Source organism: Dunckerocampus dactyliophorus, chromosome 4, assembly GCF_027744805.1.
Source record: "Dunckerocampus dactyliophorus isolate RoL2022-P2 chromosome 4, RoL_Ddac_1.1, whole genome shotgun sequence".
Classification (NCBI taxonomy): domain Eukaryota; kingdom Metazoa; phylum Chordata; class Actinopteri; order Syngnathiformes; family Syngnathidae; genus Dunckerocampus; species Dunckerocampus dactyliophorus.
The window spans coordinates 5,718,001-5,740,684 of record NC_072822.1 but is presented as its reverse complement, the minus strand read 5'-3'; the positions used below and the strand labels follow the sequence as shown (position 1 = coordinate 5,740,684).

Here is a 22,684-nt window from a genome sequence, read left to right as displayed (position 1 = left end):
GCTAATAATAGAACATAGTCTACCACAAAAAAGCAATCATTTATTAAGTAAGTAATTAGCTTTATAGATTAACGATAATAAACTATATAGATAAACTTCATAATTAACTATTAAGTAATTAGTTTATGAAAAAATGCAATATGTGAGGGATGACTGTAAAGGCAAAATATTATGGCATAATTACGAGATTTAAAAAAAGAAAAATTACAGGAAGAAAGTTGAAACAGTTGGGAAATATAACAAAATAAACAACAACAACAGCTGTAATTTTATAAGCATAAAGTCCAAATATTACAAGAAAAAAGAGAAAACTCACAATTCCACGAGGATAAGGTGTCATATTATGAGCAAAAATACTGTAATGTCATTTTAGTAGCATCATAGAGCTGACATATGAAAGAAAAAACAAAACGAAATAAAGCTGTAATATCTGGGGAATTAGGTTGGGGTGAACGTTATCATTTTACGGGAATGAAGTCAAAACATTCTGGAAATAAAGTCATAATATTACGATAAGAACATTTACAAAGATTATTTCAGAAGAAGGTTGAAGTATTTGTAAAATTTTAAAAGAAGCAAAAGTGAGAAAAAAAAAGAACACAGACTGCAGGCTTTTTCGCCGACGTCTTGGAAAATATTCAACTTTTTAGCACATCTACATCAAAGTGGGCCTTGCATCCTTTCATTTTTCAGTACGTGAAAGTTTGGACACCCCTGCTTTAATCCAACCATCCGTCATAAATGTCCCTGTCTCCCGCGTCCCCGTGCAGGTCGGTTTCATCGACTACATCGTTCACCCCTTGTGGGAGACGTGGGCCGACCTGGTGCACCCGGACGCCCAGGACATATTGGACATGTTGGAGGACAACAGGGAGTGGTACCAAAGCACCATCCCCCAAAGCCCCTCCCCCGCCTTGGAAGAACCTGAGGACGGCAGCCGGCACCCGGTAGGGGACAAGTTCCAGTTCGAGCTCACGCTGGAGGAGGACGGCGAGTCGGACACGGAGAAAGACAGCGGCAGCCAGCCAGAGGAGGAGGAGGAGGAGGAGGAGGAAGAGGAGGAGGAGGAGGAGGAAAACAGCTGTACGGACTCAAAAACACTCTGCACGCAGGACTCGGAATCTACCGAGATCCCCTTGGACGAGCAGGTGGCGGAGGAAGAGGAGGTAGCAGAGGAGGGGGACACTTCCTACTCGCAAACTTGTGTTGTGGAGGAAGAGGAAGAGGTAGCGGAGGAAGAGGAGGAGGAAGAGAAAAGCCCCGACACATAGCAGTGCAGGACAGCCCCTGGTGAACTCTTCTTCTTAGTAATGATTATTTATAGAATATTCTATGGGGGCGGGGGGGTCTGTGTTTTTTTCTTACACGTATGTTCCAAAGCCACTCCCCCTCCATCAGCCCTGTTGAGACGCACCCACATCCACCCTGCCTTCTGTTAGCCATCACCCAACAGGGACACCTTGGCCACGCCCCCTCTGCGCCTCTTCTCTGATATGACACGCCCATGTCAACCACACGGCTCCTCCGAGCTGTGATAAGACACGCCCACATCCAGCACACCTCCCTCACGCTCCACTCAGACACGCCCACATTGCCCACAACTCCTTCTCAGACACGCCCACTTTGGCCACACCCCTCACAATCTCAGACAACCCCCACCCAACGGTACTCACTTTTTATTTTGCACTCAGGAAAAATCCCTCCCCATTCGCCGTTCTCCATGCTGAAGTGACCTTTTTCTTTTTCCGCCCCTTTTTTTCATCTTTTCTTTTCAACCCAATCACATCGAGGGCCGGAGGGAGTGGGGGCGGAGCCGGTAGAAACACACGACGTGGAAGTCTTCCTTGGAAAACGACGTTGCTTGCTGCTGTCCTCTGTATCAGATCTTTTCTACACTTTATTTGAGCTTGGGTGTGAATGATGAGGTCATTTTTAATGTTGGCTTTTTTTTGGGGGGGGGTCAGACTCATTTGAAGTGTTTGCACTTGCTCCAATAGCATTTATACCACTTAATGTACTCCCATGCCCACTCTGCTCCCACTCGGCTAACTAGGACTTTATGGTTATTATGATTAATTCAGCAAGATGGCCGCCGGGGAGGAAACAAAGAAGGTGACGTGGGTGAAGCCTTGAACTTTTATTGTTGCCTACAGTTCTTTTTGAACACATCCTGAGACAATGCAATGCTTTGTAGTCCATACAAAAAAAGCACTTTTTTTTCCTTTTTTTTCATTATTTCATTATTAGTGCTTCTAAAGATGTTTAGCAATTGGTGGGGTGCTTTTTATTTTATGGTTTTATATCCAAACATTACAACAGCTTTTCATTGCTTTTGTCATCATTGTTTGGTCGTTGAGCACTTGGTTGCTTTGTCTTTGCTTTGGGATGAGACAATCAGCGTCGACTGACACATTGCCTTTTTTAATTAAAAAAAAAAAAGTGTCACATACGACAGAGTATTATATCTTGAAAAAAAAATCGGAGATTTCAAGAATAAAGTTGTAAACTCACGAGAAAAAAGTCGTAATATTGAGAGAAAAAAGTCATAATATTGAGAGAAATAAAGTAATAAATTAATGAGAATAACAGTAAAATTTACGAGAAAAAAGTCGGAAATTCACGAGAAAAAGTTGTAAATGTTTTTCTCGTAATTTAGAGAAAACTTGTAAAGTTGGAAAAAATTGTGTTGTATTACGATAAAAAAGTTGTAAATTTATGAGAAAAGTAGTCATAAATTACCTAGAATAGTGTCGTAAAATTTACAAGAAAAAGTTGTACATTTACGAGAAAAAAATTTGGAAATTAACGAGAATAAAGTTGTAAATTTATGAGAAAAAGTTGTAAATTTACGAGAATGCATTCGGGAATTCACGAGAAAAAGTTGTAAATGTTTTTCTCGTAATTTAGAAAAAACTTGTAAAGTTGGAAAAAATTGTGTTGTATTACGATAAAAAAGTTGTAAATTTACGATTAAAAAAAGTTATACATTTACAGTAGTCCAAGTGAAAAATAATGAGAAAAAAGTGATAAATTTATGAGAAAAAAAGTTGTAAATTTACAAGAAAAAAGGCGTAAGTTTAAGAGGAAAAAAGTCGTAAATTTACAAGAATAGAGTCGGAAAATCACGAGAATAAGTTGTTAATATTTTTCTTGTAATTTAGAGAAAACTTGTAAAGTTGTAAGAATTTTTCTTGTATTACGAGAAAAAAGTCGTAAATTTATGAGAAAATAGGTCATAAAGGAACTAGAATAAAGTTGTAAAATTTACGAGAAAAAAAGTTGTACATTTATGAGAAAAAAAATTAGGAAATTAACTAGAATAAAGTTGTAAATTTACGAGAAAAAAGGCGTAAATTTACAAGAATAAAGTTGTAAATTTACAAGAAAAAAGGCGTAAATTTACAAGAATAAAGTTGTAAATTTACAAGAAAAAAGGTGTAAATTTACAAGAAAAAGTTGTAAATTTACAAGAATAAAGTTGTAAATTCCCGAGAAAAAAGGCCTACACTTATAAGAAAAACGTCGTAAATTTACAAGAATACGTTCGGAAATTCACGAGAAAAAGTTGTAAATGTTTTTCTCGTAATTTAGAAACAACTTGTAAAGTTGGAAAAAATTGTGTTGTATTACGATAAAAAAAAGTTATACATTTACAGTACTCCAAGTGGAAAATAATGAGAAAAAAAGTGATAAATTTACAAGAAAAAAAGTTGTAAATTTACAACAATAAAGTTGTTAATTTAGGAGAAAAAAATTCGTAAATTTATGAGATAATAAGTAATATTACGAGAAAAATGTCATAATATTACGTTTTAGAGGGAAAATAGAGAATAACTCTTCAGGAAGGAGGGAAAATTTCCTCTTGCCTCAGGTAAGCTTTTATTTTTGTCGTGGCAGCAAAAGAGAGCAGTTGAGCACAAAAAGATTAGCATGGCTAGCCCTTCTCACTTCCACCTTCCTCACCCCGTCCCCTCCACGTGGCCAAGGCCAAAGATCACATAAGTCCCCCTTTTCATAGCTGTCTCATGCAATGCCTGAAAAGTTATGTTTTTTTCTCGTAAATTTACAACTTTATTCTCGTAATATTACGAGTTTTTTCTCGTTAATTTACGACTTTATACACATAAATTTACCACCGTATTCTCGAAATGTCAGTTTATTTTAACACGCCGTCGTAACAGGCATTGCCTGAGACAGCTGTGAAAAGGGGGGAATTATGTGACACTTGGCCTTGGGCAAAAGTAATATTACGACATTTTTTCTCGTAAATTTACGACTTTTTTCCTGTTAATTTACGACTTGTAATGCAATGCCTGAAAAGTTACAAGTTTTTTCTTGTAAATTTACAACTTTATTCTCGTAATATTACAAGTTTTTTCTTGTTAATTTATGACTTTATTCTCGTAAATTTGAGACTTTATTCTCAAAATGTCCGATTATTTTAATACTCCTTTGTAACAGGCATTGCCTGAGACAGCTATGAAAAGGGGGGACTTATGTGACCTGTGGCCTTGGGCAAAGATAATATTACAACATTTTGTCTTGTAAATTTACGACTTTTTTGCTCATAATTTTACGACTTTATTCTCGAAATCTACGATTTTTTTTTTCCCAATGTGGCCCTAATACTCTGTCGTAGTAACATGCCAATGAGTCTCACGCATTCATTTTTTTATTTTTTTTGTATTTATTGATATGTTTTATATTTTTCCTCAGTGTATTGCGTTAACGCATAAAGGTGGCACAGTAAACAAATCACTGTAGCATAAACAGGCTTGCCAGTTCCAAAACCCAAATATTATTACTTTTATTTTGCTATTTTCCATTTTGCTTCTGTGTACATAAAAATAGTACCAAAAAAAAAAGGAAAAACACACTTGAAGACTGCACACTGATTTTTTTTTTTTTGTCACTCTTTATTTAATCTAACATGTTTGTGCCAATTTTATTTTCATGTTTTCCTTTTTATTGTCACGCTCACCCGATGCCCTTACCTGTAATACGATTTATCCAGTTTTAATGGCTGTTTACAAACATGATATTTATTGTTGTGTATATACTATATAGTTATTATTATTATTATTATTAATGTTATTGCTATCATAACACCGTTTGTTGTAAATGGTTGACTCTTAATCATCCCTTTTGGTGATGGTGTGGCTGTAAATCACGTACCTCTTGTTGAGAGAATGTGTTTAAAAAAAAAAAAAGTTTGGAAAAAAAAAGGTTGCTTGTCTAAGAAGCAGCTTGGAGGGGAGGGAGGGGGTCCAGGGTGGGGATAAACCAAATTTTTCTCTAACAGCAACTGTTTCTTGGCCCATGGGCTGTGCCTTAAATTCAACACTTTGTCACCCTTTTTGTTAATATTCACGTTATTTTATTATTATTCTTCTGCTGCATTAGTGATGACCTCCGAACCTCTTTTGATAATCTCAATAAACTGCCTTTTTTTGTTTTGTTTTGTTTTGTTTTTTGCTTTTGAAGCCAAATTGACCCCATCCCCACCCCGGGTAACGAAACAAGAGAGGTACCACTCTGTCCTGTCCTGGCTGCAACATAACCTCAAGCCAATATAGGAAAGCACACAGGCTCAGCGACACACACACACACACACACACACACACACACACATGCATGTTCAGCCGCTGCTGCATTAAATTTGGCTGAAACACACTGTGTGTCGCTAAGGCCCCACGCCCCCTTTCCTGGCAATAGAACATCCCAGAGACTCTTCTGTTGACACATATACTGTAGACGCTAAACAGCCCTGGACCAATGGAAACAGTGGGTTCTTGTTTTTCCTCTTTTACGCGTTCTATTTTTTTAATGGAGTGAAAGGAAAACACAAACTGTAACTTTAAAAAATAAATAAATAAAAGGTCTTCGGGACAATTATTTTTGGGGGGTTCTGTCTTTAGAATGCCAACTTGTCCGGACGTTTCACAGGACAAATTCAAATGTTATTTTAATGGAATCCTTGTTAATTGCAGTCTATTGGATAGCACTGTAGAGCAAACAACTTTATGTAAAAAAAAACAAAAAATGTTTTTTATATGCAATGGATTAAAAGCATGGGTTGATTCTGCCTAATCTGTGTTTTGTTTAATTATATTTATTTTCATTTTTTTTATGTATTTGTTTTTTTCAAAGCAATTATTACATACATTTTTTTTTCAATAAGATTTTGTATTATATTTCGTATTTTTGCTGAAGCACTGGAAATTAAGTAGTAAAAAGTGGCAGCCTTTTGCTCCAGCGATCAAGTCTGGTGCTTGTGTGTCACACTGAGCATTACAGTAACATTACTGACACCTAGTGACTAGTGTAGCATGCTACATATCACTCACAGCGTCTTTGAATGCCTCTTTTGAATAGCTTATATTTGTATTTTAGTTCATTTAGCCATTTTTATGCTTGAAAATTCTTAATTTATGCCAAATATACATTTGCTTAATTATGTATATTTTCTGACCAATAATTACAAAAAAAATCTAAAAATGAGATTTTAAAAAGGTCAAAAGGCAGTCAGGCTTTCTGATGCAAATAAACACACAAAAGCCAAACCATTGAAATTGTTTTATTTCCTACAATGTCAAAAAGAAGTCAAATAAAACGTCTTGCGTTGACAAACATTTCCTCTCTGTCAATAATAAAATCCCCATGCTGGAAAATGACACTTGGCCCTACTTAATTGATGATTTTACTTTATTTTCACTTGAGATTGACACATGGCTATTGGCATCAAATGCTAATATCACACACGCACACACACGCACGCACGCACATGCACAAAGTCTAGTTGATCCCTTTAATTGTGTGGCTTATTATTAATGTGAGCTACTTTCTCTTCCCCGACGACTTCACGACAACATGGAGAACACGACCGACACGTGGCAGGGAAGACATCTTTTTTCATTTTTTTAAAAAAAGGTTTACACAAACAACACACTACTCCTCTGTATACCCCCCCACAACCACACGCACACACACACCACACACTGCAGTCATCGAACTGGAGAGACTATTTACAGGGTTTGAATTCATAAAATATTGCACTTATTGGCCCATTGCATGTCACAGCAAGTGCTGTGAGCGTGCTTTTAAATCTGATGATACATAGCGTTAATATTATATATATATATATATATTTATATATATATACACATATATTATATTTATACCAGAATATAAATCTACTTGCAAGGACGGACTTCATGCAATTTCCTGCAGCTATCATCAACTATGCAACAAACGAACAGCAATGCTAAGGGACTATATTTTTTGTCTTCTTTTGGCACACTTATTAAATTGATTGCAAGTGTTCTACAGAACCAAAGGCCTTTTCTGGATATTTAAAGTAAGCTACAGTACAACTTGGACACGAGAGCTCACTTGCAGTGCTGTACGCTCCCACTAGAGGGAGCGCTTGTTCTATGAACACTAACATAAACAATGAGCATGCTCAACTCCGGAAGGAAACTATGGCTGTCAATTCCTCCACCGCAGGTGTGTATCTTACACTTACTTGGCTGTGTCACTTTTAGTAGACAATTCTGACTCATTTGTGTGTTATTAATGATGTGTTTTAGACCACTGGGAAGTCGGAAAAGTTCGTTCAATCGCAGAGAGCCGCGCTCATGACGTCACACAGTGATGGCGGCGTCCATTGTGAACGCTAAACAACATACCTGTATCTGTATTTATTTGTTTTGCTAGATGGAATATTTTCGTACATGGAATATGCTAGTTAAAAATATGAAAATATATAGCTGCGGTCTCTGTGTGTGAGGTTTTTATACTTTTATATACTGCACATGCAAAACAACTAGTCGGCCATCTTCGTTGTTGAACTGGAACCCGGAAGTGTTGTATTTCCTACTACCCAGCAGTCTGGAATACAGCATGGTAAAGTTAACATGGCTGGATTTAAGAACAAAAACAACACGCAGGATTGGCTTTTTTAAGCAGCATGCTAAGATCATGTAAAGGGCCTCTTTTGGACAGCACACAGGACAGAGGCCATGTTGGAGATGCTAAAAGGCCACTTAAAAAAAAAAATCCAGGCAGGTGATTCCTCATAGTACAGTATTGTTCATTCTCAAACACACAGCCTCCTCAAGCGCCTTAATTCACATATTTGGCAGCCTTACAAGACTGTAAATAAAGAGCTACATAAAAATATCACTATGGTCTTTTTACGATGACTGGACTATAAACTACAAACATGGCGGTTATTGACGGCGTCCCTAATAAGTGTATATCCTGTAACGTCTTATTTGCTCATGTTAGAAGGTGTTAAAGGTTTGGCGCTAATACGACAGCATTTAGTAACTACCACTAAACAGTTTAGGGAGGACAAGATGACAAGAGAAATTTAAAAAATGAAAAAAATAATGAACACCTTACAGGAAGTGTCCTGCCCTCCCTTTGAGCCTCTCTGGTGGCACTAACAGTTGCAGGCAGGCTGCTGGAGGGGCGGAGCACTGTCTGTCAGTTTGGCGGTGGGCGCTCCCGTGGTGACGGCCGGGTCGCCGTCCAAGCTGTCGGACATCTTGTCGCAAATGAGGTCAACCAGACGCTCAAAGGTCTGCTTGACGTTGATGTTATCCTTGGCGCTGGTCTCAAAGAACTCGAAACCTGCGCAAAGGAAGAAAAATATCGCAGGCTGAGTTTACAAAATGTCAAAACAATTTTTACATCAATGCAGCGAGAATCGAGCCGCCATGTGATGCGCTACGGATGAGCATTTGATCAACTATGGGTGAAATTAACATTTGATCTATTATAATATTATTAGAGGCAAAATGTCTCAACAGTCCAGTTGTGATCGATTCAATGCCCTGGGAATACAACGACCTGGATTCAATGAGAACATTATTTTGGAGTGACTCCCACAGTGTTAGACTGAAAACCCCTGGTCAATATAAAACAGCCAATCAGATTGGTCTCATGTCATATCTATGCTGCTCACCGCCACCAGGGGCCATATTTGCATTCTCTCTTTAGGATTGCTATCGGATGCTGCAATGCAACTTTTCCGGTTCAAGACCCATATTTGGAGAAATTTGGACCCAAACCTACGAAATACATCACATGTGGTCATAACATGGACATATACGCATGATAAGGAAAGCAGACGTTTACAGGGATGTTGTTACATTAGCATTTAAGTGTGCAATTTCAGATGGAATTCCAATTTCAGGTTGCATTTGGTTTCTCTCACACTTACCCAGCTGCTCCGCCAGCAGTCTTCCGCTATCCACAGACACCACCCGCTCCTCATCCATATCACACTTATTCCCTGCCAGCACCACTTGCGCGTTATCCCACGAGTATGTTTTTATCTGGGTTGACCTGCAAACGACAACACGACACAGTTGGACAAGTTGTTTTGTGGGTCACGGCGTTGTAGGGAATCTCTCAGGAGCCATCGTGAACAGAGAGGAGGTGGACAGGATGGGAAAGTGGTCCGCCATTTGGCCGGGTCATGGGCCGCGACTGCATCGGTTTTAGCTGTGTGAATCACCGTGGGTAGCGACAGGAAAGTGGGTCAAGAGCTGTTCTGGGCTGAACATGCGGGCTCATTTGTGGGCTGTTTATTGTTTTTTTCTTGTGGTCACGACTACAGCAGTTTTCATCTCATTAGTTCCATGCTAACAGCTGAATGTGTTATGAGATCACAAGTGCAGAGGTTTAACGTGACCCTAAATGACTCCTATTATAATAATATTATCATGTCCTGCGTCTAAACAGTGTGTAAGTCTTTGCAGAAAAGTCACTGTGACTCACTGAGGGCGCATTTAGAGAAAGAGCTTAAGGAGCAAACATCTCCTGTGGGGAGTGCTGCTGCAGCCTTGACTAAAAGTAGGCCAGCAAACACACGCCGCCCAAAAACAGGAGCGAGAGCGACGGCGAGACATGACGCGTCTGAGCGCCAAACGTGATGTTGCCGCCATTCGTCTCCTGTGTTTGAAAGATGTGGCTTACTTGAATAGAAAACCGTGTGCATTAAATGGTGCTGTAAGTGTAATGGATGTGGTGTGTGTGTCACAGACAGGATATGAAGACGTCACACGGTTTAATTCAAGAGCAGCTGAGGAAGGAACGGTTGCCATGGCAATTCCTTTTTTGCTCCACGTTGCAGGGTAAAATGGCAGAAAGGGAGGGAGGAAGCGGAATTAAAGTCGCTAAGGTCTGTACAGAAAACATCCTTTGGTGCATGAGGTTGGGTTGTATTTCTTCAGGTAATGATCGTAACATAGACAAAGCTAAATCATATGTTGTGATGAAAATATGTTGTAATACATCATGATGGGTGTAAATATGCTTTAATCAGTCAATAAGAACAGTATCTCGTTTGAGCTAGCATTTGTCGATATCTTCCCAAGGGACAATACTGCACTACAATAGAAATAAAACTCAGATATGCCTTAGAGTTGCCAGTGTACAGCTTAAATAGCAGTATTGGTTTACTATCCCCTGAAAACGAATCAACACACAGCCATTGTGGTGTAAATAGCTGCCAACAAGCTGTACACTGACTACTGTAAAGTATATCCAAGTTTCATTTCTATAGTACAGTGGTGCCTTGGTTAACGTCATTAACCCGCTCCTGAAGGGCCGACTCAAACCAAAACAGATTCTAACCAAAGTACATTTTCCCATAGAAAATAATGTAAATCCAACGAATCCCTTCCAAACACACAAAACACATTTTATAGACAATAATTACAGTTTTACATGCATGAAATGATGCAAAAATAATTACAAATGACAAATGAATGGACACCTTCACCTTTACCTAGTTTTGTTGGGGAAATGAGGAGGAACATGATAACTGTGTGCATACAAATAATGCATACATTCAAATTAAATATAAAAAATGCACTAAATAAGACCACAAAATCACATCTGTCCAGTGCATATACACCAAAGAAGAAGATGACTAAAATATTGCTCAATTATACTTCAAAATAATAATTTAAAAAAACAAGTCAGACATCGATCGTAACTATATTATAAATTTGAATGTAATTTTTTACTTGCTGTCTGCGACCCACCCAGAATGGATCCACGACCCACTTTTGGGTTCCAAACCACCAGTTGAGAATCTCTGGTCTAAAGAAGCTGAGCTACATCCACACACACCTCCACTGTAGCACAGTGTGGAAACAGGAGTGTAGAACATTAAACAAGAGATTCATCAGGAAAATGCAGTCAAATGTCCATGCCAAGTGCAGCGGACAGCACTTTTCGCACTAGTTGATTGATTCATGTTCAGTTTTAGACACGTGTTTAATTGAAGGCTGGTGGGAAGTCAAATGTTCTGATGTCAGGCATAAAGCAAAAAAAAAAAAAACATCTTGACCACCGTGATAAACTAGTACTGTATTTGCTTTGTCAAGCATGTTGCGGAGTGCTTTGTGGTGAGGCTGCGCCAGCTTCAAGTATAATATTTCCTACTTCCCAACAATCTTGAATGCAGCATTCATCTTCACTGTTTCAGATCTCTTTCACATTCCACGTGTCTCCAGTGGAATACTTCCATCAGCACCCTTCAATAGGTATACTGTGGTCAGGTACTTAGCTGCTGAGGGCGCACATTTTGACAGTGTAGTGCCAAATCCATTACTGTCACTGCACCTTTCATCAGAAATGACGATCAAAGTATTTACCCGCTTTTTCTTCTTCTGTTCACTGCTTTCCACCCCTACGGGTTGCTCTTCAGCTGCCATTATTTCAAGGTAGTCCCTCCCCTTCTGCTACGTAGCCAAGATGGCAACTTTTGAGGGTGGTGAGGGTCCAGTTCTGATTAGCCCCGCCATTTTAAGTATGGTCAGCCAATCAGCTCCTCAAACCTGCCCTTGCGTTCCATCGAGCTGCGTCTCATCGATGTGATTAGTTAGTTTTTTTCTTTTTTGTTGTATTTTGTCCCCCCTCGGGTTCTGCGTTCCTTCTTCCTCCTCCCTCCAGCAGAGACGTATCATACGTGGTACTGTAAGTACGCGACTGCGGGTTTCAGCTGTGTGCCTGTTTCCATCTCGTGCAGCAGATCTTTTTGCCATGACAAGCAAGCTTGTGTCACGTGCTGCAAGTGCAGTGATGAGCAGCAAGTAGACATCACCCTTAATGCTAATTGTCAGTCCAGTAAGAATCTAGGTCAAAGGTCCAAAGGCTGTATCAGCTGTGAAGTTGCTATATGTCATATTTTTTATGGTGTTTCTGGGGCGACAATAACAACCTATAAACCTCATTACTAAAGATGGTCTTATTATTTAGGCCTGCATGTGACTCATGAACGTATTAGTATTAAAAGTGGCTACGAAATAATGTCCAGTGAAAAATACAAACAAACACGACTCACCAGTCCTGCACAGCGCCAAAGGACTCCTCGTTGGTGATGTCATACATGAGGATGAAGCCCATGGCGCCGCGGTAGTATGCCGTGGTGATGGTCCTGTAACGCTCTTGGCCTGCTGTGTCCTACACACAAACACACACACACACACATGCTCTGTTCACGGTCACGCTCATGTGAAACTGACATTGCTAATCTCATCGCAAGGGAGCATAAACTACATAGGCTGCTCTGCACACATTTAATCACATCCTTGTGTTGTATTCATGATGCAGACATCATTCTGCTGATTGCCTCAGTCACTCTGCACTCAGAACAGTGACTCATTCTTTCTTTTATGGCTCAGCCATGTAAGATGTGAACATTAAGAGTTGAGTTTATGATGATAGAAACACATACAGTACAATATAAGCTGTAGCTAATGAGATGCAATACAGGAGCTGTATCTCCAATTCTGTCTTTATAGACATTGTAATGCTCAGTTTTCATCATACTGAGATGTGTTTCTTATACAGTGGAACATCCACTGTTGATTTCCATTGATTTCCAATCCATTCCAGGGTTAAATGGTGTGTGTCATAAAACATTTACTAACTGTACAGGCAATGATTTCATAGGCTAGAACTGCTATACATCATACTAAGAGCTATTTCTAATAGAGTGGAACCTCAACGGTCCATTTGTTGGTATTTAGAAACACATTTTCACATAGGAAATAGTAAAAATAGCATCAATTCTCTATTATAACTATTCAGGGAATGTTTTAAGTAACATTTTATTATACAGGTGTGAAAAGTAGTTGACATTTGGATGCGTGACTAACACATTCCGTTCTTGCGTTGATGTGCAGCCAAGACAGAGACACACATAGCTACTGTCACTATGCTAGAGCCACAGTACGTCGCAATAAGTCTGACATCTCATTCTACGATTATCAGGTCATTGGCATCACTGGTAGCATCACTGAGTCTTGCATGATTTGCTTAGGTCATGCATTTTGTTCAACTTTAAGGTTGTAGTTGTCCAGAAAATTTTAATTCCGGCTTGATTTGGCCTTAGAGCTCCCACTGTATTTTGATGACCTTATTTAAATACAGTGTAAAAAATATTAGAAACAGCTCTCAGTAGGAAAACTACAATACTAAACATTGTTAAATCTATACCTCACTGGTGGTGTCAATCAAAACTGAGCAGTATTATCTTTGTTGGGGTCAGCTGGTAAAAAACCTGCTCATGGGCAATGAAAGTGATTACCATGGAAACAGATGCCCGCTGCATCTTTGTCAAGAAAAAAGTCAATGAAAATACTAATAAACTACTCTTATCATGTGCCTGGTCATGTGGGCCCATGTGTTTGTTTACATCCTGTTTGCTACAAGTTACATAATGAACAACATGCCTCCTGTTTTTTTGTACAGCACAGTTGTTCCACCCACAGCAAAGTGTGTTTTGCGGGTGTCTGTGAATCATGATGGAGGACTTTTGGCTGCTCCACTTGGCGCTGGTTACACACAAGCCCAAGCTCATGGTTTGCCACAGTGCTTTGCTCTATGTCACCGTGCACATGGCAACGACGACGACAGACAGCCAGAGGACTGCTCTGACCTTCACTCTGCAAAGATGGAGCTCGCAGTTTAATACACACACACACACACAGCGGCGACCTTTTAACCACTTGCAATGACACAAAAAAGGCACTTACAGTAAAAAGCTCATTGTGTGCATGGACAATAATGCTTCATTAGAGTCCTGCCTTTGACTCTTGCAAGATTATATGAGATGGTACCAGACCATTTTTGTCTCCCTTGGGTTCATCAGACGGTAGCTGAGTGCACTACTCTGATTTCTTTTTGTTCCCATTTAAAAAGACGGAGCATGACTGGAAATAAAAGCTGCTGAGTCGTGCAAATCGGAGCTCAATGAAAAGCTGGACGCGTGCAGCTCGCAGGAAATTAATCAATCTAAACAGCTGACACCAACGAGTGGATATGTGGTGGGCAGAGGCTGGATCCTGACTCCACATTTTAGCCTTTAAGCTCATCTCTGCAAAGCTAAGACAACCCTAGATGAAAGCAGTCATTTGGCATGTTCCAGCAGTGGGTTTGACTGCTAACATTAGGTGTAGCTATGACAGAAGAGCCAGCATTTATGCGCTTGTGCTTTTCACACAAATCAACAAGGTGGGATATTTTCATTGTTCCTGTACCAGTGACGGGGAAGTTCTATTCAATAGTCAATATTGCTGGAACTGTGTGTGCTTTCACACAGCAACACAATACTTGTATCCCGCAATGGCGGCCTGGTGTGATGTATAAAGTATGACAATTGCTTTCAACACGGCAATGAGTCTTGGATGTCAAACTTCACATTCACACCCCTATCTGACATTCTCTTTTACACAGGCACCCTCCCACCTCTGCTATGGCTGTGATGCTAAGATGGAAAATTGCCCGATCAACTTTGTCCCCCCACCATTGCGCATGAGTACTATTTATAAATAGCAACAGAGGTGTAAAAAGGTGACTCTTGCAGGTGGTGTGGAAGGCGCCATTAGCTGCTAACGCTAGCCGCTAGCTTCCAAGCGACCGGTTAGTTGCTATATGTGCTTTCACTAATAATGGAAGGGAGAGTAAGCAATACGCTAAAGCTAAGATGTAACATAAAACCTTGCCTATGGTGACAGTTTGACACCGGAATGGATCAATTTCCAATATGGGTTGTGTTGAATGGATTGTTTTCAGGCGCAGTCCTACTAAATCCTCCTGAGATCAAGCGGCACTCAATGATGAATATGTCAGTGTATTAATAGAGCACTGATGACATCATTCAGCAGCCTTAACCAACCACCCACAAGTCTCGGTTCTGTCTGGGCCCAATTAGAAGCAGACAAGCCAGTTAAATGATGCCATTTAAACACATAAAACCCGACTAGTTGGCCACCGTGATGTTGAGATCCACTTTACAGTCCTTTTAGAGCTGAATGTAAGTGTCTGGCTTAATTGTTGCAAAAGACTGTACCTGTGATAAGAGAGCACCATCTCTGCAGGGACGTTAACCTTCAGTGTGAAATTGAAAAGAGGGAAGAGAACTGGAGTATTATACTGCTATACTGCAGCTCCTAATTAATAAAGCTTCAGATGATCTTCACTGACACACACAGACACACACACATCCTGGGAAGGTGTTGCGTGCGTTTTCTTCCCCACTGGGCGCCAAGCTGACACTTACTAGCCTCCTGTCAGAAATGTTCAGACTTCCATCTGTCTCCGCACTTTCAAAGCACGAAGACACAATGCAGGATCGCCCTTAAGATATATATATTTTTTATTATCAACAACAACAGAGCAGATGTGCCACACCCTGCTGGTGTTGTAGCCTCGCCTTGACCTCTCACAGCAGCTGGAATGTTGCTAATTGATGGATGAAGATAAGTGAAGGAGGTAAGATAAATAGAGATGAGAAACAAGGGGGTGTGAGGTCCCCTTTAAAGCTCCCACTTGTGTTGATTAAAATCAATGTGCAGGATAAATCCAAAGCTGACAGGAACATTTCGTACCCATATCTGCAGCTTGATCCTCTTGTCGTTTTTGTACACTGTTTTCACTTTGAAGTCGATGCCCACAGTGCTGACGAAGGCCGAGGTGAAGGCGTCGTCAGCGTAGCGGAACAGGAAGGACGTCTTGCCCACGCTGCTGTTGCCAATGATCAGAAGCTTGAACATGTAGTCAAAGTTTTGGTCGCCGCCCTCCCCCTTCCCTTTTGCATCCTGAGTGGCAGCCATCTGCAGCAACATTAAAAAATGGACCGCTTTAAGGTACGTTCACAGAAACCCCATGTAAAGGCTGTGATGGGACTGCAGCTTCAAGCACAGTGATGTCAGCTTTATTGGACTCTTTTTCCTGGTCATGTCACTCATAAACTTATGACTTTTTTTTCTTTCACTTTTGGCTTTTCCACGCATAAGAGGTTTTGGCTTAGGTTTTACACTGGATGCCCTTCCTAATGCAACACTGGCCGGGAACGGAACCCATGCCCTCTGCAATGAAGGACAGAAACGTGTACCATTACACTACAGCATTCTTGTAATATTCAGACTTTTTTTCTTGTAAAATTGCTGTCTGTCTCTCATTCTCATAACATTGCATTATTTGTATAGTAAAATTAACAACTTCATTCTGGTGATATTCTGTTTTTTTTCTCGTGTAAATACTACTTTATTCTCATCATGTTCCAACTTCTTTTTCATAACATTGGAACTTTTTTTATCGCAACATTGCGACTTTTTTATCGTAACATCACAACTTCGTTCTTGTAATAATATTCGGCTACAGCTTTTTTCCTGTTGAAACGACTTTGCGAGAAAATATGACTTCTCGTAAATTCCTTCTGTCGCATTACAACTATTTTCTCATGATGGCACAACTTTATTCTTATAAATTATGATTTTTATTACATTTTAATTGTATTTGTGAATATGACGTTGTTCTAAGAGAATGACACGATTCTCATAATATTCAACTTTTTTTCTTGTAAGATTGTGCAATTATTTTCTTGTAATATTACATTTTCTTCAACTTTTTTTTTTTTTTTACAAAATAAGGTCTTTCTCGGATGACGCGACATGCAATATGCCAGTTTATATTATGACTAAACTGGCCAGTTTATTTCCTGCTAGTCATGCCCACTATGACATGTTTATTACTCCAAAAACAGCATGACAATTGCCGTGAAATGAGTTTATCTAAAAATAAAGCTTTTGTGAATAAATCACTACTCTGTATTAAAATCTAAAATTGGAGTGGAAGAAGGAAACATCTGCTGGTTCAGATGGGGCACTGCATCCTCTGCCCCTGTGCATTTACAGTGACTACTGAGTGTCTGATGTAAATACTGTAACCTTCCATCTATACATCTAACATGCTCATTTCTATGTCAGCCAGTCAGGAGAGGACACACAGTCATCTTTGCTTCAAGGTGAATCATGCAGACAAAACCACCACTGCTGCACTCATTTGTGCCAAACATGTGCATCCTTGCTGTTCATTTTTATAGTATATATATATTTTATGTTTTTATTATCCATTTAGCACTCCCTGCATACACATGCACATTTTTGCAAGGGCACATCATAGAACAGCTGTCATACAAAATAGAATATTGTATGGAACATAATGACTGGTAGGAAATGGGGGTAAGGGGGACGTGGCGGCTAATGCTAGCAATCTGATGGCGAGGTCATTTAATATATTAAACGAATTACCAACCATTCATAGATGAAACTAGCAGTGCAGTTAGGTTATGATGAAAAACAAACCTGTCTCGAAGTCTTTGGCTCGATTTCAGGCAGTGCCAGATAAATTATCTTCCCCTTTTTAATGAAATATTTCTTATTTTTTCTTTCCCCCCCCCTCCGCGTCGCTCGATGCCTGTGTTGAAGCAATTTCAGCACCGAGGAGCTGTTCCAACCACCTCCCCCCCCTCACATGATGTGGCGCGCGGACGTCATTCCTAAGCAAAATGGGAGTTGTAGTTTTTTTGTCGCTAAAACCCGGAAGTGCTACACTGTCGTTAAAGGAGAACATTGACTACATTGCTAAGCATGTAAAGCGTTACTTCTGTCCACAGCTGTGTTATTTACGATAGATACGCAGCAAAAATAATAATAAAAAAAAATGTATGTATTTAGTCATAAATATCGCCTTACACAGCGAGAAGAAAATAGCAAACAGCCTCAATGACAGTGTTACATATTGTGTCCTACCTTCCCATACAAGTCCATTTTCGGCTCAGCTGGTAGGCAGAATTCTTTATTTGCTTTTGTTTGACGATGCAAGTACAGTATAATGGTGTCTCCTTTTACGTCACTATCATCCCCGCCCCCGAGGCCTGGTGAATATCATTATGGGGGCTCTCATTGATGCTGCATTAAAAAAGCAATACAAAAGCTGGTTATTATTATGGTGAGTGTGATTTGTTTTCCATCTGAAGAGCACACGTGATTATATAAACTACTACGAATAAACTACTACGATGTCCCGCCTCTTGCAGCTTGCAGCCGCCTGATTGGGCGCTTGGGCCGGTTAAGGGTGCTGTTTATTGGGCGGTCGTGCCGAGGGTCGTCTGCAGACGATAAGACTGTCTAGTTCAGGTAGGCAGCACAAACACGCTTGTTAATACTGCTAATATTCACCGCTGAAGTTTGTTTTCTGCTCGCTTCCTTACATTTATCGCCATTTTGTGTCGTGTTCGTCAGCAAATAGTGAGGTTTGCTTGCAGATTTCACCCGGTTCACACGTGTGGAGAACTGCACGTCTAATGTTGGCTAGGAAAAAGTAGTTAGAAATAGCGTTAATTTACAGGTAATAGTGCTGAATAGATGGGACTTTTCTCGAAGATTTGTGGGTGAGTAAAGGTCTCAGTAGCGCCATCTTGTGTTTGGAAATGGAGCTGACGTGGAAGGATGTAAAGGCCAAACTCGGGTCAAGATTGGAATAATACTACAGTAGTGGTACAAATAAACAAATCTGGGCTTTATAGTATTCCCAGAGTGGTAAATTTAATCACTTTGACATTTATTACATACCTTTTTGTGACATAGTTGCATACTTACTTTCTATAGCTCTATCTTGTTGCTAGCTAGCTAGCAAACATAGTTAAGTAGTATCTTATCGATCAACAGTGACAGTTTTTTTTTTTAACACGGAGAGAGGTTACTAACTCAGACTATTACTAACTTTTAGACAATTTCATACCCACAAATACCCAATATGTATTCAGCAAGTGTAACTGTAGGTAGGTAACGACGTCACGTACGTTCCCTTTATTTATATGTGCTGCATATCAACTGAGTAGTGTTGAATGTCAGTACAGGAATAGAAAAGCTCTTTGCTCCAGGTCCATAATGGAGTCACTTCTCTTTAAGAGTGTTTATTTTGGCTCTTCTTTCTCTCCCTGGGACTAAAATATACTAAAAAGGAAAAAATATAATTTATTAATAGCTGGTGGCACAAGTTAGTTGCAAGATAACTGTCTTGCCTACAGTCTGAGCCTGCATGAGTGTTGTCGGCACTGGGGGGGAACCGTGGTTCATTGAGGGGAAACATGAATTCCAACATGTGCTGTCACATTGTGAAGCAAAATGCTGGCCACGTGGCAGTTTGCCAACGTGAGCACACGTGTATCTTGCTGATGATGCTGTATGTTGACTATTCAAAAGTATAGCCAAGTCTCACTTGTGTAGTATTGACAATATATAATAAAATGTGTGCTAACCATGTTTTCTCTTTGCATTTGTAGCATTGTCAATGGAGGACTCCATTGAAGTGATCCTGCAGGACTATGAGAAGGTCCTCCCCTCAAACAGACCTCATCCGGTGCTGTCGGCCTGCACAGGCGCTCTGCTCACGGTGCTCTACGGGGTCTGGAGCCTCTTCACCATGCCTGGTTTCTGCAAAGTCCCATCAGGCCTGAAGGTTTTTGAGTGTTGCTGTTTTTTGTTTTATTTTAACCTGTCTGCGGCTTGCATTCCCTTTCCAATCAAACCTTATTGGAATTGTGAATTACTGTTAACTTGCACATTAACAATCATTTGCTTGTTTTGGAGCCAAGTGTGCTCCATGGTAGCAACAAATTGAAGGAAGAAGATAGTGGTAAGTCTATAATTGTGATCTTTGATGCTTTGTTGGACATAATGCAGCTTTTGTTTTCACTGTCAGAGCAAGAAATCTCGCTGATCTGGAGGTGATTGTCGTTATGTGTGTGGTATGTTGTGGTTTAATGCAGTTATCTTGCAGTGATTTTCATCGCGCCACTTCCCATATATATATATATATATATATATATATATATATATATATATATATTTTACACATGCCACCAACTTGTGCCGAGAGTGTAAGTTATAATCAGTTGCATAATACAAATGGATCTGTGTGTACTGTGCTTCAGGTTCCCTATTTGCCCTCCAGTAAAGATCAGACGCTGAACATTATGAAGCTGCTTGAGGGCCGGACAGGATGCCTAGCAGATCTGGGATCAGGAGATGGAAGACTGGTGGGTGAGCTGTTACATCAAAAACTATTTCCACCAAGGGCCACATACTGAAAAATGAAAGGATGCAAAGGCCACTTTAATTAAACTGCATCTCAGCTTTGTTCTACAGTGCCTGACAAAAGTATTGTCGCTTATCCAGGTTGGAGGAACAATAAATAATAATTTCACTTTTAGGTGCTCATTTGGAATCAGAAAAAGCTTATATGAAAGGCAAAAGCCTCTAGATTATGCTCATTAGGACCCTGATTAGAGACACATAGTCATTCACGCTCACATTCATACCTATGGACAATTTAGAGTCACCAATTAACCTAACATACATGTTGTTGGAATGTGGGAGGAGGCCGGAATACCTGAAGAAACCCCACGCCTGCACGGGGAGAACATGCAAACTCCACACAGAGATTCAAAAGTTTCTCATAACATTCCAACGCTACTAGAAAGATGTTGTTTTTCTTATAATACCTTATTCTCGAAACATTACAACTTTTTCTTGTTAGATTACAGTTTTTCTCTTATGATTTTGACTTAATTGTTGTAAAAATACTGCAGATTTTTCCATTTTTGCTACTGTTTTTTTTTTTTTTTAATTTTTTAATTTAATTTTTTTTTAGTTCAATTATATTTTTAGAATGAGGCGCGGGCCGATGAAAATTGCAAATGGCCCCCCGGCCCGCACTTTGAACACCCCTGATTGAAAGTGAACAATAACATAATATGAACTTCTGTGCTGTACCACAACTACAACACCAACCAAGCATGTGTCATTCACAATACAACATCACAACTAAAGTGAAATACAGCTAGCTTGCAAGTTTATCCTGGTCATGCCGCGTGTTACCACAGCTATTTGTTGCTAGGCTGACTTGGTGGAGCACAAGTATTGCGTCCAACAGAGCTAGTCAGCAGGAAGAGGAAGTTTGGTGTTAAATGAGAGGTTGACTAGCATTCTGCAATCTGATAAAGTGACTCATGCTGTAACAATGTTTCACATGTTTCATTCGACCTCTTAGGTGTTTGCCGCCTCATCTGCTGGCTTTCAGTGCACTGGGTTTGAGATCAACTCCATTCTACTGGCATACGCCCGGACAAAGGCCCGATGGACAGGTGTTCCTTCCAGCCAGGCAACTTTTGTTAAAAAAGACTTCTGGAAGGTAAGAACATGAATTAAAATTCAAGGTTTTTGTTTTTTTTCCCCCCCAACATTTTGACCTATTATTTTTTTATACAGACTGATCTTTCAAAGTACAACAATGTAACTGCTTTTCTTGCTCCAGGAGCGGTGAGTTTTTAAAGCACTCTCTCTTCCATCGTCCAAGTCATTTGCTTTATATGGCCTCGTCTGATTGGTCAAACAGATGGAAGCACTCGCTGAAAAGCTGCTGAAAGAGCTTCCCGACGATGCACTTGTCGTCGCTTGTCGCTTCCCTTTCCCCAACTGGCCTCACCAGTCCACCGTCGGGTCCGGTCTCGACAAGACGTGGGCATACAACATTAAAAGTGTGCGGAAGTCAAAAGACTGAGTGAAGTATCCAGTGTTATGGATGAACAATAGGGGGCAGTCTCTAGTGCTGTGACCTTCCCTAAATAGATGAATGAAGATAAATTATGAAGACTAACTTAATTGCTCTGAAAGTCCAGATTGAATTTTTGCAATATTGCTGAATGTCCTGCATGAGCAACTGTCTTACAAATGACTTTTTATAAGACAATTCATTTCATTTCACACATGCACTTTAATACAGAAATTGGCAGACTTAGCCTCTGTGTTGCTGTGAGCGTCATATTCTTTACAATAAATTATTGTTGTATTGTTATCCTGATTAATGAACAATCCTATTTGTTTACAATGAAATTATATATATATATATATATATATATATATAATCTTGTTTGGATCTCAGCATAAATATGCAATGATCAAAATTATACATAAAGAAGCACATGCAGTAACTTGACACATTGTGCAGTATTAACTCACTGCATGGCCGTATTACTTTTTTAAAATAGTGATGTGCCTTTTTTGGGGGGGGGTGGGACTTTTTATATAATACTGCATTGTATATATTTTTCAACTGGTGATATGTGGCTGGCATTTTAAATATTTTTGTATCGGGCATCTACAAAAAGAAGTGTCAATAATTCCACATTAGCTCATTTTGAAAAAGTTTGATTCTGATCATTTTTCTAACAATGTTTTTAATGTGTCGCCTCATCTATATTTCAAAGGAAGACCAATCTATTATGTTTAAATCCAGTGGATATATCACCAAG

The 22,684-nt window shown here is 39.7% G+C and overlaps 3 protein-coding genes across 17 annotated transcripts in view; 2 read left to right on the top strand and 1 right to left on the bottom strand.

Moving 5' to 3' along the window:
* The window catches only part of pde4d (phosphodiesterase 4D, cAMP-specific), a 188,897-nt gene extending 181,861 nt beyond the window's left edge, over positions 1–7,036 (top strand). For 5 of the 9 annotated variants that reach the window (XM_054773489.1, XM_054773495.1, XM_054773493.1 and 2 more), the window contains one exon: positions 771–7,025. In XM_054773489.1, coding sequence (XP_054629464.1) covers positions 771–1,271 — 501 coding nt within the window. In that variant the 3' untranslated portion in view covers positions 1,272–7,025. Of the gene's footprint in view, positions 1–770 lie in introns of all 9 variants that reach the window. The other 4 variants (XM_054773488.1, XM_054773490.1, XM_054773491.1 and 1 more) reach the window with 4 other exon arrangements.
* On the bottom strand, positions 4,299–17,799 carry rab3c (RAB3C, member RAS oncogene family). Its single transcript, XM_054773498.1, has 5 exons — positions 17,673–17,799; positions 15,915–16,139; positions 12,365–12,483; positions 9,230–9,354; positions 4,299–8,637 (listed from the first exon to the last, which is right to left on the bottom strand). Exons 2-5 carry the CDS (start codon positions 16,137–16,139, stop codon positions 8,447–8,449), a joined length of 660 nt encoding a protein of 219 aa, XP_054629473.1. The 5' UTR covers positions 17,673–17,799; the 3' UTR covers positions 4,299–8,446.
* Positions 17,800–18,434: 635 nt separating this feature from the next.
* si:dkey-190g11.3 (uncharacterized protein LOC567059 homolog) lies at positions 18,435–22,221 on the top strand. 7 transcript variants are annotated; one of them, XM_054773881.1, is made up of 7 exons: positions 18,435–18,506; positions 19,655–20,007; positions 20,074–20,119; positions 20,306–20,410; positions 21,424–21,564; positions 21,642–21,692; positions 21,769–22,219. In XM_054773881.1, exons 3-7 carry the CDS (start codon positions 20,111–20,113, stop codon positions 21,931–21,933), a joined length of 471 nt encoding a protein of 156 aa, XP_054629856.1. In that variant the 5' UTR covers positions 18,435–18,506; positions 19,655–20,007; positions 20,074–20,110; the 3' UTR covers positions 21,934–22,219. The 7 variants fall into 7 exon arrangements, with proteins under 7 accessions (XP_054629856.1, XP_054629855.1, XP_054629861.1 ...); XM_054773880.1 differs by lacking the exon at positions 18,435–18,506 and adding an exon at positions 18,548–18,760; XM_054773883.1 differs by lacking the exon at positions 18,435–18,506 and adding an exon at positions 18,789–18,837.
* The last annotated feature ends 463 nt before the right edge of the window (positions 22,222–22,684 follow it).

Bases quoted from the DNA above. Each gene is read 5' to 3' on its own strand.
- si:dkey-190g11.3 (XM_054773881.1), top strand. The intron at 20,411-21,423 runs GTGGGTGAGCTG...TCGACCTCTTAG, and splicing joins GATCAGGAGATGGAAGACTG to GTGTTTGCCGCCTCATCTGC. The intron at 21,693-21,768 runs GTGAGTTTTTAA...TTGGTCAAACAG, and splicing joins CTTTTCTTGCTCCAGGAGCG to ATGGAAGCACTCGCTGAAAA.
- rab3c (XM_054773498.1), bottom strand. From the start codon at position 16,139: ATGGCTGCCACTCAGGATGCAAAAGGGAAGGGGGAGGGCGGCGACCAA. The intron at 12,484-15,914 runs GTACGAAATGTT...GTTTGTGTGTAG, and splicing joins GGATCAAGCTGCAGATATGG to GACACAGCAGGCCAAGAGCG. The intron at 8,638-9,229 runs GTAAGTGTGAGA...TCCTTTGCGCAG, and splicing joins ACTGCTGGCGGAGCAGCTGG to GTTTCGAGTTCTTTGAGACC.